Here is a 15,632-nt window from a genome sequence, read left to right as displayed (position 1 = left end):
TTAATTAATTGATATGGAATTTGATTTGATTTAAAGATTCAATGTCTTTAAAGAGACAGAGTTCGGTAAAGATGTGGCAAGTGAAAGGATTGCTACTTTCAGCAGTACAGGCCTATACATCTTCCTCCTTAGTGTCGCTACACTACAGAAGATCATTAACACTGATTTGTGACATCTCCATTTAGATTGAAGTCAAACTGCTTATAAAGACATACATCAAAGCTATATTCCTCCAATAGGCTCGCCTTTCACTGCCCATCCACCAGACTGCAGATTTGGTTATGACAGCTATTTCGGTTGAGGGAATAATCTTCCTAACACTATAAATCAGCAGCATATAGCTCCCACTGACTCCACAGTATATCTTCTTTACGCCTCAGTTAAACTGGATGTATGTTTACATTCTAAATATAAATGGTCTGACCAGGAGATCCTGTGTCCTAGTAACGACCACCCTAACTAAGACCAACATACTCTCACAGGCCAAGGAAAACATGGAGTGTATGAATGAATGAATTAACAAATGAATGAAAGAAGGAATGAAGGAGAGGAGGGATGAATAAATGATGGAATGGAGGGATGGGTGAACGAGTGGATTAATGAATTAAGTGATTAACCATTAATATAACATGGATATAGTAATTTTGTTGGCTTAGCTGTCACCTTCACAAGTAGGCTACAGATCTCCCTGAAACTGTTGATTTAGTGAGATATATTTGATATGCGTATCCTTGGTGTCATCAACACTGATCTGAGACCAGTTTTACAGTGTAGTTAGTAAAGAACCTGGTGAAAACTCATCAAAGGACAGAGATAATACGGGAGGTGTTAAGACAGTGTAGCACACTACCACCTCTGACAAGACAAGAGGTCTGGACCTTTATGACACATGGTAGGCCTAGTGCACTTGCCCTGGAATGTTGACATCAGTGGTTCCAGTCCCAGCTGTGGATTCCCATGCCCTTTGTGACATCCTGTCCTGGGACATAGCCATGTCCTTCCATAGGCTACTGATGCACCGGTTCCTGTCATCCCGTGTCTAATTGTCTTCAGAATCTAAAGACTAATTGACTGGGGGCAGAATAAGGGCTTTGGCAATGGAAACACCTGTTGTCGGTGAATGATTGAAGGAGCCTCCTTCAAATGCAGATGAAAATAAGCCAATGTCATGTACAGATCGCAGAGAATAAGAGAACATCTTCATCATAGTGTCAGTGGCTGTGTAGCAAGGGAATTCCTATCGGATTCAGTTCTGAGAATACAAATGGGGACAACTGCTGTGTTCCATGCGCTCGATGGAATCATCTGTGGCCAAGCTAATAATGGTCTTAAAATGGAAGCCTTGGCATTTCACACCAAAGCTGCTGCTGCATCACAGTAGGAGAGTTATAGTGGGCTGCTGCTCAAATGAACACAGGCAGAGCGCAGCATGACAGTCACATATGCAGGTCAGAGACATGCGTCATTTTAAACACAACTACATTACACGGAAAGAACGCAATGTAGGCTGTTGCCTAAGTACTGACTGAGACAAGGGGCTGCTTGGCACTTCGTATAAACATCCGCGCTCAGCCGTATTACTGCGCTCTTTATGCCGGTGTTTATTATTAGAGCTACGCCCCGCCCCTCCTACCTGTTCATCTCTCTCTGGTTCTCTGGAGCGAGCGGTTCCGACAGGCGCAATCAGCTGGCGGATCTGCGCGGGCCTGGGCGGGAGCACAGGAACACTGGTGGAAGACTACATTTACCCGAGAGCTTATCATTGTTTGCTGAATTTAGTGGAAACACCGTTAGATTATGTATTTTCGCATCGTGGCAACCGTTTGGGGACTTGAAATATATTCAGCCATTCGAAAACCATATAGGCTATCAATGAAATTGCCGTTTAGAAAAGTGAAATCGATTGTCCGCCGTTAATCGACGGAATCACTGGACGGAAGACGGCTTGAGAGGCCGGACAGAAGCTGGTTGAAGAAAACAGCCTTGTTTTAATGTCGCTGCGCCTATCATAATCTGAAACATTGGCAGCCTCGACGCCTGCTAGATGAGACCATCTTTGCCATGGCATTTGTCCTGAAAGACTTGGAAAACCCCTAAAAATGAAAAACGCTCAACGTTTATCATTACTGCGGATTTAAATGCCTCTCACGAATGGACACCGACCCGCTATTTCGGTCCAGTTTGTGCGTGCGGCGTTTTCCACTGTAGCGGAAATCTGAACTAGATTGCAATAAACACAGTGCGGGTGACAATAATATAGAACGCAAAGGGGGGTATTTTTGTTTCAAGCAATATGGCTGGTGAGTGGGGCTGGGGACGCTGGCACAGGCTCTCCAAGGCTCCTAGATGCTAGCTGAGCCGGATGCCACCGTTCTCCATGGAAGCGGCAACTCTATGATGAGTAGAAATATCTATCATAATAAAAATCAGGACTCCTCGATCTCTATATCCAAGATGGACGTGATCATCCCCTTCTCGCCAGACGTGCCCTGCGACAATAATGGCCAGCGCATGTGGTGGGCATTCCTCGCCTCCTCTATGGTGACGTTTTTCGGGGGTCTCTTCATCATTCTCCTTTGGAGGACCCTTAAATACCTGTGGACCGTGTGCTGCCACTGCAACACCAAAAAGAAGGTAGGCTAATGACAAACACATAAACCGTTGGTTGTTGATGTGTCGCTCATAACATAAACGGTATCTCGTGCGTAATTTAACCTTTATGGTTACATATATTGCGCCACTGTCTTTCTTTACACATTTAACTGTATACCCTATGACCGACCCGACGTTGTCATCCATTGTTTATAAGAGCTTACCAGCCTGGCCCGGGTCGGTTGATTTACCATGGCATATTGACTTGAGTCCAGTTCGTGTTGTGTTGCATTGGCCTTCACCGTGAAAGTGACTCACCATTACTTACACAGTACGAGGAGCTGCCCCATAGCTAGAACAACTGTCACCCACCTGCAATAACAGGCCAGTCTATGTGGTAAGGGAGTACACAGAATATAGGCTACCAACTACTCTATTTGATCTTCATCTGGGGTTATATTCCAGACCCGTTATTACATGTTTTTTCTTCAGTAGAATCAATGCTTTGTATATATCTGTATTTCAGTAGAATCAATGCTTGGTACATATCTGTTTTTCGGTAGTATCAATACTTGGTATATTTCAGTAAAATCTGTGCTTGGTATATTTCACTATTCAAATCAACGTTTATTGGTTGAGTACACATTTGCAGGTGTTATAGCAGGTGCAGCGAAATGCTTATGTTACTAGCTCCAACAGTGCAGTAGAATTCCAAAAAATCTGAAATAAATAACAATCCAAAGTAGATATATTAGAGTGAGAATCCAGAATATAAATAACTGATGTGTATAGACAGTATATACTTTGGAAAATAGTATGTACAGTAGTAGGTATGTTAGGATGAGCTATGTCCAGAATACAGTATATGCATTGTGTAAACAAGAGTATATAAACAGAATAGGAATTGATTAGCATTCATTAACTGTGTATATATATATATATATGGGGCATTAGTCTCAAGGTGCAGGGCTGAGTACCGTCAGGTAGCTGGCTAGTGATGTGCTGTTCAACAGTCTGATGGCCAAGTGATAGAAGCTGTTTCACAGTCTCCTGGTCCCGGCTCTGATGCACTTGTACCGTCTCTACTAGATGGTAGCAGAGTGAACAGAGTGTGTCTCGGGTGGCTGAGGTCATTTAATGAGCTTCTTGGCCTTCCTTTGACACCGAGTGCTGTAAAGGGAGGGCAGCGTGCCCCCGGTGACGCATTGGGCTGACTGCACCACCCTCTGGAGAACCTTGCGGTTGAGAGTGGTGCAGTTGCCGTACCAGGCGGTGATGTAGCCCAACCGCCTGTGGTTGAGGTGCTGTTGTGCTTTCTTCACCACGATGTCTGTGTGGTGGGACCAATTCAGGTCCTCATTGATGTGCACGCCAAGGAACTTGAATCTTTTGACTCTCTTCACTGTGGCCCCGTGGATGAGGGCTTCCTCCCTCTTCTTTTTCATGTAGTGTACAATCAGCTCCTTTAGTTTTTTTGACGTTGAGGGAGAGGTTATTTTCCTGTCACCACTCCACCAGGGCACTAACGTCGTCCCTGTAGGTTGTCTTGTTGTTGTTGTTGGTAATCAGGCCTACCACTGTCGTGTCGTCAGCAAACTTGATGATTGAGCTGGAGTCGTGCGTAGCCACAGTCATGGGTGAACAGGGAGTACATGAGGGGGCTGAGCACACACCCCTGTGGGGGCCCCCGTGTTGAGGATCAGTGTGGTGGAGGTGTTGTTGCCTACCCTCACCACCTGGGGTCAGCCAGTCAGGAAGTCTAGGACCCAGTTGCAGAGGGAGGAGTTCATATTTCAGTGTAATCAATGCTTGGTATATTTCAATATTCTTTGTCTGTGAAATGCCTGGTTGTGTTGCTTGATTAATGCAACCTGAATGGTTGATCTAGAAATAGACTGTATGGATGTCCCTGCTGTGCTGACTGCCTAGTTGGTTCATCCCAGTGCTACAGTAGGCTAGGGGTGGCCCACATAAAACATGAATCATGTATGAATCACCTTTGGGTAAAAGCCTGCTTCAGTTCGTTATGACTCACTGTGTTCTATAGGGCACAAGTGGTCATCTGGTTGGTTGAGCCGGCTAGTTATAGAGAACTCCGAGGTGGGCACATCGCAGATAAATTGCACACACAACATGCACATCACATCGTACACATAACATACCCTGCAACTCAAAGAGCATTTCATAGTAATCGCTGTTGATGTTTTCTCCAGTCTTTGCACAGATGATGCCGTTGGTTAAATAAAGTCATTCTATTCAAAATGTCTAGTTTAGATGGGGTTCTGTCCTGGTGTATTTCACCCTACTGTCTGACATTATGGTTGAATCTGACAAATCCTTGCTCCTATTTATTTAAAAAATATTAAAAAATATTTTTTTTACCTTTATTTAACAAGGCATGCCAGTTAAGAACAAATTCTTATTTACGGTGACGGCCTACACTGGCCAAACCCAGGCGATGCTGGGCCAATTGTGCGCCGCCCAATGGAACTCCCAATCCCAGCCAGATGTGATATAGCCTGGAATCGAACCAGGGTGTCTGTAGTGATGCCTCAAGCACTGATATGCAGTGCCTTAGTCCGCTGCGCCACTCGGGAGCCCTATGAGGAAACTGTTCTAAGAATCATGTGACACTTTGACCCAATCAGATGGACGTGTGAGAATACATTAGTAGACAGACTGTGGCTGTGTAGTTATCCATCCATACTTAGTATCGAGAGAAGGAGAGATGGACAGAGAAAATCAGAGAGAGAGAGAGACCTGAGAGCGTGACCTTGCTCACCCTTGATGCTGTTTGGGTTGCTTCCAGTTCAAATAGGGCTGAGTCATGTGCCTCTCTCTCTCTTTCTGCCTCTCTGCAAAGTCCTCCTGGCATAGGGCGAGCAACGGCCCGTTCCTGCCCATCTTTGTTGAGCATTGTATCGTGACAGCCAGGGGCATCAGCGGGAGGACGGCAGGGCAGGCAGAGGGCTCTCTTCCCATCCTCCCTCCATCCTACACCCTCCATCTTTCGTCCACCATCCCTCTATCCTCCCTCCACTGTATCCTGTTTATGGGTTATATAATAGTAGGGAAAGCACAGAGCCAGATCACTCTTAGGTAGACCATGGCAGATTGCATTGCACCCCTAAAGCCGATTTGGGGGCGACGTGAAACCGGGCATTATGTTGTTTGTTGTTGATGTGACAATGGCTCCTCTGGTTCTGAGTAATTTAAAGACTGAATCCAAATTTGAGAAACGCACGAATGAAACTACTTCAAATTTAAATCGACCGTTGATCTCAATGGGAAATTTGTGCTAAGATTTGAGTTGCATGCATTTGCCTGCATATCAAATTAGGATGAGGCCAGGGAGATCTAAAGAGTTAACAGGATCTCCGAAGTTTCTTTCCTTCATTATGCCTTAATTATGAACACATCACCCAGGCCAGTGAGCCAACCAGGCAGCCCTGCTGAAACACACCCAGGACGGGCCTTAGTACCTGGGGAGAGGTTCTAACACAACCAGGCCTGACCTGGGTCTCTGAATGGATCACCTGCCTTTCTCAATATAATGTATACAGATATTCTGCAACTTTTAGGGGAATAGAATTTGACTAGAAAAATAATTTATGATTTTATTGTTAACCAATGGTCTGAGTTGGTGTGTTTATTGTAGTGAATTCGGGAGGTAGCCCTGACCGGGACTCGAACCCGAGTCCAGCGGCTTTCAAGCAGACAGTTGATGTCCACGCCCCTGCGTAAATATAAATAGCATAATAAAAAAATCCACATCAAATCTGTCAGTTTAAGTTACAGATGTTTTTTTTGTACCACATCCACCGATGTCGCACTACTGAATCTGCAGTGAAAGGTGCCAGGGCTAGAGCGGCGATTGTCAGACCATGAGACATCCCAAAAATCGGTCTTCTCACAAAATCCTCTACCATTGACTATTATGACCCTCTATGGAAAAAAGTGAACACGCTGGTGTTCTCCGTTTTGCTCTACAACCCCCACAAGTGTCTTGGGACTCTTCTGAAGTCGGTACAGCCGATCTGCCAACTTCTGTCTGGAGCGTCCGAAACAGTTTGAGTTACAACCTAATATGACCCCTCTGTGGAAAGGTGAGACTCTTATGTACACGTTTTGCTCTGATGCCCACAGGCCTCACAAGAAGGTCTGAAAGTCCCCCAGTACAAGTTGAAAAACTGAATGGAAGTGCAGTGAATTCGGCACATGACACATGAAAGGCACATGACAACTTGCTTGGTGTTTGCCAAAAGGTACCTAAAGGACACTCAGACCATGAGAAGCAAGATTCTCTGGTCTGATGAAACCAAGATTGAACTCTGGCCTGAATGCCAAGCGTCATGTCTGGAAGAAAGCTGGCACCTCTCATCGCCAATACCATCCCTACGGTGAAGCATGATGGAGGCATCATCATGCTGTTTGGATGTTTTTCAGCGGCAGGGACTGGGAGACTAGTCAGGATTGAGGGAAAGATGAACTGAGCAAAGTACAGAGAGATCCTTGATGAAAACCCGCTCCAGAATGCTCAGGACCTCAGACTGGGGTGAAGGTTCACCTTCCAACAGGTCAACGACCCTAAGCACACAGCCAAGACAATGCAGGAGTTGTTTCGGGAAAAGTCTCTGAATGTCCTTGAGTGGCCCAGCCAGAACCCGATCGAACATCTCTGGAGAGACCTGAAAATAGCTGTGCAGTGACGCTCTCCATCCAACTTGACAGAGCTAGAGAGGATCTGCAGAGAAGAATGGGAGAAACTCCCCAAATACAGGTGTGCCAAGCTTGTAGCGTCATAGCCAAGAAGACTCGAGGCTGTAATCGCTGCAAAAGGTGCTTCAACAAAGTACTGGATAAAGGGTCTGAATAGTTATGCAAATGATATAATTCAGTTAATTTTTTTTATACATTTGGAAAATAATTCTAAACCAGTTATTTGCTTTGTCATTATGGAGTATTGTGTGTAGATTGATGACGGGGGGAAAAAACAATTTGATACATTTTAGAATATGGCTGTAATGTAACATTTTGAAAAGTGAAGGGGTCTGAATTCTTTCCGAATGCACGGTATATATGGAGACTGTTTAGTGCCAAAATAACGGGTTAAATACTTGTAAAAAAAACAATCTATTGTTTCCTGATCTTTCTTATAAACTCAGCAAAAAAAGAAACGTCCCTTTTTTTCAGGACCCTGTCTTTCAAAGATAATTCGTAAAAAATCCAAATAACTTCACAGATCTTCATTGTAAAGGGTTTAAACACTGTTTCCCATGCTTGTTCAATGAACCATAAACAATTAATGAACGCGCACCTGTGGAACGGTTGTTAAGACACTAACAGCTTACAGACGGTAGGCAATTAAGGTCACAGTTATGAAAACTTACAGGACGGACAGCTGATCGTCCTTGCAGTGGCAGACCATATGTAACAACACCTGCACAGGATCGGTACATCTGAACATCCCACCTGCAGGACAGGTACAGGATAGCAACAACTGCCCGAGTTACACCAGGAACACACAATCCCTCCATCAGTGCTCAGACTGTCCGTAATAGGCTGAGAGAGGCTGGACTGAGGGCTTGTAGGCCTGTTGTAAGGCAGGTCCTCACCAGACATTACCGGCAACAATGTCGCCTATGGGCACAAACCCACCGTAGCTGGACCAGACAGGACTGGCAAAAAGTGCTCTTCACTGACGAGTCGCGATTTTGTCTCCCCAGGGGTGATAGTCGGATTCGCGTTTATCGTTGAAGGAATGAGCGTTACACCGAGGCCTGTACTCTGGAGTGGGATCGATTTGGAGGTGGAGGGTCCGTCATAGTCTGGGGAGGTGTATCACAGCATCATCGGATTGAGCTTGTTGTCATTGCAGGCAATCTCAACGCTGTGCGTTACAGGGAAGACATCCTCCTTCATGTGGTACCCTTCCTGCAGGCTCATCCTGACATGAACCTCCAGCATGACAATGCCACCAGCTGTACTGCTCGTTCTGTGAGTGATTTCCTGCAAGACAGGAATGTCAGTGTTCTGCCATGGCCAGCGAAGAGCCCGGATCTCAATCCCATTGAGCACGTCTAGGACCTGTTGGATCGGAGGGTGAGGGCTAGGGCCATTCCCCCCAGAAATGTCCGGGAACTTGCAGGTGCCTTGGTGGAAGAGTGGGGTAACATCTCACAGCAAGAACTGGCAAATCTGGTGCAGCCCATGAGGAGGAGATGCAGCTGGTGGCCACACCAGATACTGACTGTAAATTTTGATTTTGACCCCCTCCTTTGTTCAGGAACACATTATTCCATATCTGTTTCTGTTAGTCACATGTCTGTGGAACTTGTTCAGTTTATGTCTCAGTTGTTGAATCTTGTTACATTCATACAAATATTTACACATGTTAAGTTCGCTGAAAATAAACGCAGTTGACGGTGAGGACATTTTTTTTTTTGTTGCTGAGTTTACATCTCAGATATAGGTCAGACACTTGTTAAATCAAATAATGATTGTATATATTTTTTTGATACTTCAAGGGGTCTTAAAATTATTAGTCAAATAGCTAGATGATTCTTGATATGAACCCCGGCTCAGACAGGGCTTAGTCTGTAGAGGGTTTTAACCGTTACGCCAAGAGGTGCGAACATGTTCATTGATATGAACCCCGGCTCAGACGGGGCTTAGTCTGTAGAGGGTTTTAACCGTTACGCCAAGAGGTCCGAACATGTTGATTGATATGAACCCCGGCTCAGACGGGGCTTAGTCTGTAGAGGGTTTTAACCGTTACGCCAAGAGGTCCGAACATGTTGATTGAGGTCGCTAGGTGTTGTGTTAAGGTCAGTGGCGGTTCTAGCTTGTATGGCTCCCTGGTCAAACCCCTCCCCCACCCCACCCCCCAAAAAACACCATTCTGCACTGTCATTTTTATTCAGACATTTGGAACAACACAAATAAATAATCATAACATTTAAAACTAATATATACACACACAAAAACAAGACTCGTAACAAAAACAAATATGACATTTTTTTGGTATATATATAAAAAAAAGAGAATCAAATTATTACACTTACCCTATTGCTAACAAAAAACACACAAATAAAACTCAATTGCACAAATCCTATATTACACAAATAGAATAGCACACTTATAAAGAAGAGAACCTGATTATTACACTATTGCACTTCAAACTAAGTTGCACAACTAATTGCATTAGTACTGTACAAAGTTAGAGGTGCGCTATTTGATAGATTCTCTGCTCCCCTCTACCTCGGGCTTCCAGTGGGAAGACCTCAGGTCAACCTACCCCCGCCCCCCTCCCCATCTCGTACTTCTGAGTGGGAGACCTTCCCAGGCAGTAGCCTGCCTAGCTCACAAACTAGAATCAGGGCGCCCACTCCGACAAGGTTAATTGACCCACAGTCCCACACGGTGACATGATATCATTGACGTGACGTGCAAATGAGCGATATAAAAACCGATCGCGCAAATGTCACCATTCGGAATAATATTATTTGTACATTTCTTTTATTTTTTTATTTGTATATTATTATTTTTTTACTTTTTTTTTTTGTGCGCCCCTGCTGCCCTGGGCAGCTGCCCATGTTGCCTATGCCTAAATTCGCCACTGGTTAAGGTCACTACATTATTGATTAGGGGTGGAAATTGCCAGGGACCTCGCAATACAATACTTAGGTGCCGATACGATATGTATTGCGATGCTCACTATTCTATATATATTGCAATTCGATACTGTGATTTTATTGCGATTCAATGTCCTTAACCTAGTGCTCATCATATGTCTGCTGCAGAGGGACAAGAGAGAGCTTTGAGGAAATTTGTTTCGACCAGTCATGGAAAAAGGTGCTTAAAGCAAATGGGCTCCCTATTTTTAAAAGTAGATGGAGAACAAGCTATGAAGGAAAGATACTGGCGTTTTGGTGCATGATGCGCTATATCGTCAAATAACATCCGATCTGTAACTGTATTGATTAGCTTGGTTGGGAAGTGAGGCAGCGACAGCATACATTATTTCTCCTTACTGAAAAGAATGTAAAAAAGGAGTCAGTCCATCATAGAGCCACATATAACTGTGTTAGATAATGACACTGTTCTATGCTGCACTATGCACCCATGCTATTTAGACTGTCATTTAGCTGGCTGTCAATTCATTGTCAGTTTATTTATCCATGGCTCGGCTGATCTAAAATGGCATCATCATATGTCTTCTCGTACAGCTTCAGATATGCTCATACACATCAACCCACACACAGCATAATGAAGCATCCATCGTGTGTCTGCTGGTGTGTATCCCTCCGTATCCAGTTTCCTCTAAATGAGTAGAACTGCTATAAAAGGTCCCCACTGTTAGGGCTCCAGACCTCCATGTTGTTTCCCTTGTGGAGGGCAGGGGAAGGCAGGGCAGAGCAGGGCTAGTCCTTCGGGGGTGACTTTGGTAGGAGGGGGTTGGTTTGACACTTGGCCACAGAGGGAACAAGCTTGTTAGGCGTATTAAGGAGGGAAACCAGATCTGTGTTCAGCTGAATGGCGAGGCCGGCTTCGTTGGCATGGTATTCGTAACGTGATGCCGGTCCACAGGGCTTAGTACTGGGGATACTGGGAACGGGGAATTGAGGGCAACAAAACTGGAGCTGGAAACTGACGGGTCGGGTGAGAGTCAGGAGGAGGTGGAAATTGAGGGGCTGAGGGCGTGAGGCGTGTGTGTGTGGTGTTGCATTTCCTGTCCCTACCCCCGTCTCTCTACAATCCCTGGGTTATGGCCCAATATTTTCAAATGACTTTCTCTCCTTTAACCTCTTGTTTAACCTCATCTCCTCACCTTGTCTCCTTCCCCACAAGATCACTGGATGGGCTGCCCACCTAATTGTTCTCAACTCATGGTTCACATAGGAAAGGAGATGAGGAAAGTAAAGTATTCCAATCCAGATAATTGGAACACAGCCTCTGCCTCTCACATTCACTCCGCCAGGTGTTTTCTGCAGAAGAGGAAAATCTCCAATCCAAAACCATGCTAATGTAGCTATGTGCATATCTAACACAGAGGGGTTCTAGCATACAGTAGGCGAAGCTACACATTGATGCAGTAGAGTGGGGAACACTGTTGTTGTGAGCCTTATTAGTATGCACCTGTCCTATTTTTTTCTCTTATACCCCTTACATACCAAGACGTTTAGCCACAAACTTTACCATGCCGCCAACTTTTTGCCGCCTTTTCTTCATATCTGAAAGGTATTGCCGGTAACAATGCCTGTACTTTTATTTCCACCAACTGACCTGGTCATGATTGCGGTAAAGTTCTGTCTAAGGATTAGTATGGAACATAGCCATAATGCCGACGCTGCATTGGCACACACTACGCTCTAACACTGTTGATGGTGGCTAGTCTGCGCCCCGTTACTAGGCCATAAATAATTAGTGTGGGAATGAATCACTGAATTACAAAAATAGTGGAATAAAGTAGGCTAATGCAATTGAAGGCATGTATCAAATTGTGACTTGCTGATTTTCTCTCTCTCTCTCTGTGAAATTGATTTCTGTGAAATCAAACTGTCCACTTAGGAAGCAACACTGATTGACAATACATTTCACATGCTGTTGTGCAAATTGTATAGACAACAGGTGGAAATTATAGGCAATTAGCAAGACACCCCCAATAAAGGAGTGGTTCTGCAGGTGGTAACCACAGAACACTTCTCAGTTCCTATGCTTCCTGGCTGATGTTTTGGTCACTTTTGAATGCTGGCGGTGCTTTCACTCTAGTGGTAGGATGAGACGGAGTCTACAACCCACACAAGTGGCTCAGGTAGTGCAGCTCATCCAGGATGGCACATCAATGCGAGCTGTGGCAAGAAGGTTTGCTGTGTCTGTCAGCGTAGTGTCCAGAGCAATGTCGGCGCTACCAGGAGACAGGCCAGTACATCAGGAGACGTGGAGGAGGCCGTAGGAGGGCAACAACCCAGCAGCAGGACCGCTACCTCCGCCTTTGTGCAAGGAGGAGCAGGAGAAGCACTGCCAGAGCCCTGCAAAATGACCTCCAGCAGGCCACAAATGTGCATGTGTCTGCTCAAACGGTCAGAAACAGACTCCATGAGGGTGGTATGAGGGCCCGACGTCCACAGGTGGGGGTTGTGCTTACAGCCCAACACCGTGCAGGACTTTTGGTATTTGCCAGAGAACACCAAGATTGGCAAATTCGCCACTGGCGCCCTGTGCTCTTCACAGATGAAAGCAGGTTCACACTGAGCACGTGAGAGTCTGGAGACGCCGTGGAGAACGTTCTGCTGCCTGCAACATCCTCCAGCATGACCGGTTTGGCAGTGGGTCAGTCATGGTGTGGGGTGGCATTTCTTTGGGGGGGCCGCACAGCCCTCCATGTGCTCGCCAGAGGTAGCCTGACTGCCATTAGGTACCGAGATGAGATCCTCAGACCCCTTGTGAGACCATATGCTGGTGCGGTTGGCCCTGGGTTCCTCCTAATGCAAGACAATGCTAGACCTCATGTGGCTGGAGTGTGTCAGCAGTTCCTGCAAGAGGAAGGCATTGATGCTATGGACTGGCCCACCTGTTCCCCAGACCTGAATCCAATTGAGCACATCTGGGACATCATGTCTCGCTCCATCCACCAACGCCACGTTGCACCACAGACTGTCCAGGAGTTGGCGGATGCTTTAGTCCAGGTCTGGGAAGAGATCCCTCAGGAGACCATCCGCCACCTCATCAGGAGCATGCCCAGGCGTTGTAGGGAGGTCATACAGGCACGTGGAGGCCACACACACTACTGAGCCTCATTTTTACTTGTTTTAAGGACATTACATCAAAGTTGGATCAGCCTGTAGTGTGGTTTTCCACTTTAATTTTGAGTGTGACTCCAAATCCAGACCTCCATGGGTTGATAAATTGGATTTCCATAGGTTATTTTTGTGTGATTTTGTTGTCAGCACATTCAACTATGTAAAGAAAAAAGTATTTAATAAGATTATTTAATTCATTCAGATCTAGGATGTGTTATTTTAGTGTTCCCTTAATTTTTTTGAGCAGTGTATATAGACTCACATTCTTTGGAAAATATAAATTGCTATTATTTTCTATCGGTATCATGGTGAAGATACTCAAAATCTAAGATCCTACGCCTGCTCCCTAAGAAAGCAGAGTGAGGGTAGGAAAAAAAGCTCATGTGGATTTCAAAAAGTGAGAATTGAATTTCAGGAAATAATCTTTAAAACAGCTACATTTTCTTTCAGCATGGCAGAATACGTAGAATCCCTGTAATTTAAATCTGCAACGTTCCCTCTCAGCTCCATTGCAAAATGTGTATAATTGCAGGAAATTTGCTTTAAAATGGCAAAAATTGGTCTTGGCTCCAAAAATCTGCCACACCTCCTCAAAGTGTGCACAGTTCCTAAGTCATTTCAATGCACTGTTATGACTCAAAGAAGAGTTCAGCTATAAGGTGCTTTTTTTGAGCTCTCCTAGCTGTGCAGTGGAGAGTCTCCATGGAGCCAAGACACATTTTTTTGCAAATTTCCTGCAATTATACACATTTTGCAATGGAGCTGAGAGAAATTATTTAAGAAAAATAATTTGTATAATTCTGCCATTTTGACTGCACCCATTGACATGCCCACCACCTAAGCCCCTTTTTGATACAGGTTGTTCCAGCATTGGGGAACAACCTGTAGCCCGCCCACCCCTGCGCTTGCCATGTCTATTTCTATGGGTACAAGCACTGTTCATGACACACACTGTTCACACCCCTCTTGTTGGTGGAGAGTTTAGCAAGTTTAAACTGTATTTCCTGCAATTCTACACATTTTGTAAATTGGGTGCAAAGAAATGTTTGCAGTTTTAAAGAACATTTTCTTGCAATTCTATGTGTAATGTGTATTCATGTGCTATTTGAGTGTCAAAAGTAAAACAATCTATGGGCTAAAAACCGAAATAAAAAACCGTTAGCTGACAGTGTTGATCTGTACATTTCTGACAAGTTACAAATAGTATGCCGTGACTAAAATGACAAGAGGAACTGATGATGCACTACCCAAAATTGTAATTGAAACTTGTGCATTCTACTATTACAACTTTCAAGAGTAAGTTTATAGCTTGACTGAGTTCCTAAAATAAATCTATATATTTGGTGGGTGTGGGGGTGTATGGGAAACATAAGACAAAAGAACAACAAGGGTTTTAGTGAGAGGACTAACTGGTGTCTCCTAGTGGTCACACCTCTCAAGTGTGCACAGTTCCTGAGTCATTTCAATGCACTGTTATGACTCAAAGAAGAGTTCAACTATAAGGTGCTTTTTTTGAGCTCTCCTAGCTGTGCCGTTGAGGAACTAGAGGAAGCATAGGGCTGTTGCGGTGACCATATTACCGCCACACCAACAGTAATGAGCCATGACCGTAGTCAAATTCCACGTGACCGTTGAGCCACCGTGATCTCCTCTTATGCACTCTGAACATGCGTTGGTAATACCCAACTCACTAATGTCCATCAGGTCGCTAATGGCCTGGTACTCAGGGCTCTATTGTCCCTCTAACCACTCTGACATCAATGCAAATGCAATGGAAAATCACATCAAACATTTATCAAAACAGTGTCATGCTTTTTAAAACTCACCTCACTGTGATCGATCAATTTGAAGAAAGAAGTTCAACAGCAGGTTGAAACAGAGTGGAAAACATGATCATGGTGGATTTTGTTTCAAAGCCAAACACAATGAAATGGACAGTGCTTTCAAAAGTGATGATTCATTCAAAACATCCATCCACATATTAGAGCTTATGCCTAGTAACAGCACTTGTTTATATTTTCATAATTAATAGGCTGACACATGGCCTTTTAGCTAGAGAATATCTCACCACTGTGTTTCCAGCTCTCCTTTATTCCTTTCTCCAGCGCGCAGAGAGAGAGGGGCTGTCAACAGTTTAATGAAGTATGTATAGTTGTGAAAACATGTTACTATCGATGTTCCTGAGTAGATTTGAACTGGTTTCCCAAATGAAGCACTGGGTAGCTACAGGAACAGGGT

General features: G+C 44.7%; 1 protein-coding gene across 11 annotated transcripts in view; it reads left to right on the top strand.

Annotated features, from left to right (window-relative positions):
• The first annotated feature begins 1,479 nt into the window (after positions 1-1,479).
• The window catches only part of kcnma1a (potassium large conductance calcium-activated channel, subfamily M, alpha member 1a), a 268,675-nt gene continuing 254,522 nt past the window's right edge, over positions 1,480-15,632 (top strand). For 4 of the 11 annotated variants that reach the window (XM_082976696.1, XM_082976708.1, XM_082976700.1 and 1 more), the window contains exon 1: positions 1,481-2,634. In XM_082976696.1, the coding sequence (XP_082832822.1) occupies positions 2,347-2,634 (288 nt within the window). In that variant the 5' untranslated portion in view covers positions 1,481-2,346. Of the gene's footprint in view, positions 2,635-15,632 lie in introns of all 11 variants that reach the window. The other 7 variants (XM_014215722.3, XM_045722271.2, XM_045722309.2 and 4 more) reach the window with 4 other exon arrangements.

The sequence above is a fragment of the Salmo salar genome, chromosome 01, assembly GCF_965601325.2.
Source record: "Salmo salar chromosome 01, fSalSal1, whole genome shotgun sequence".
Taxonomy (NCBI): domain Eukaryota; kingdom Metazoa; phylum Chordata; class Actinopteri; order Salmoniformes; family Salmonidae; genus Salmo; species Salmo salar.
This window is presented reverse-complemented; position numbering and strand designations above follow the sequence as displayed.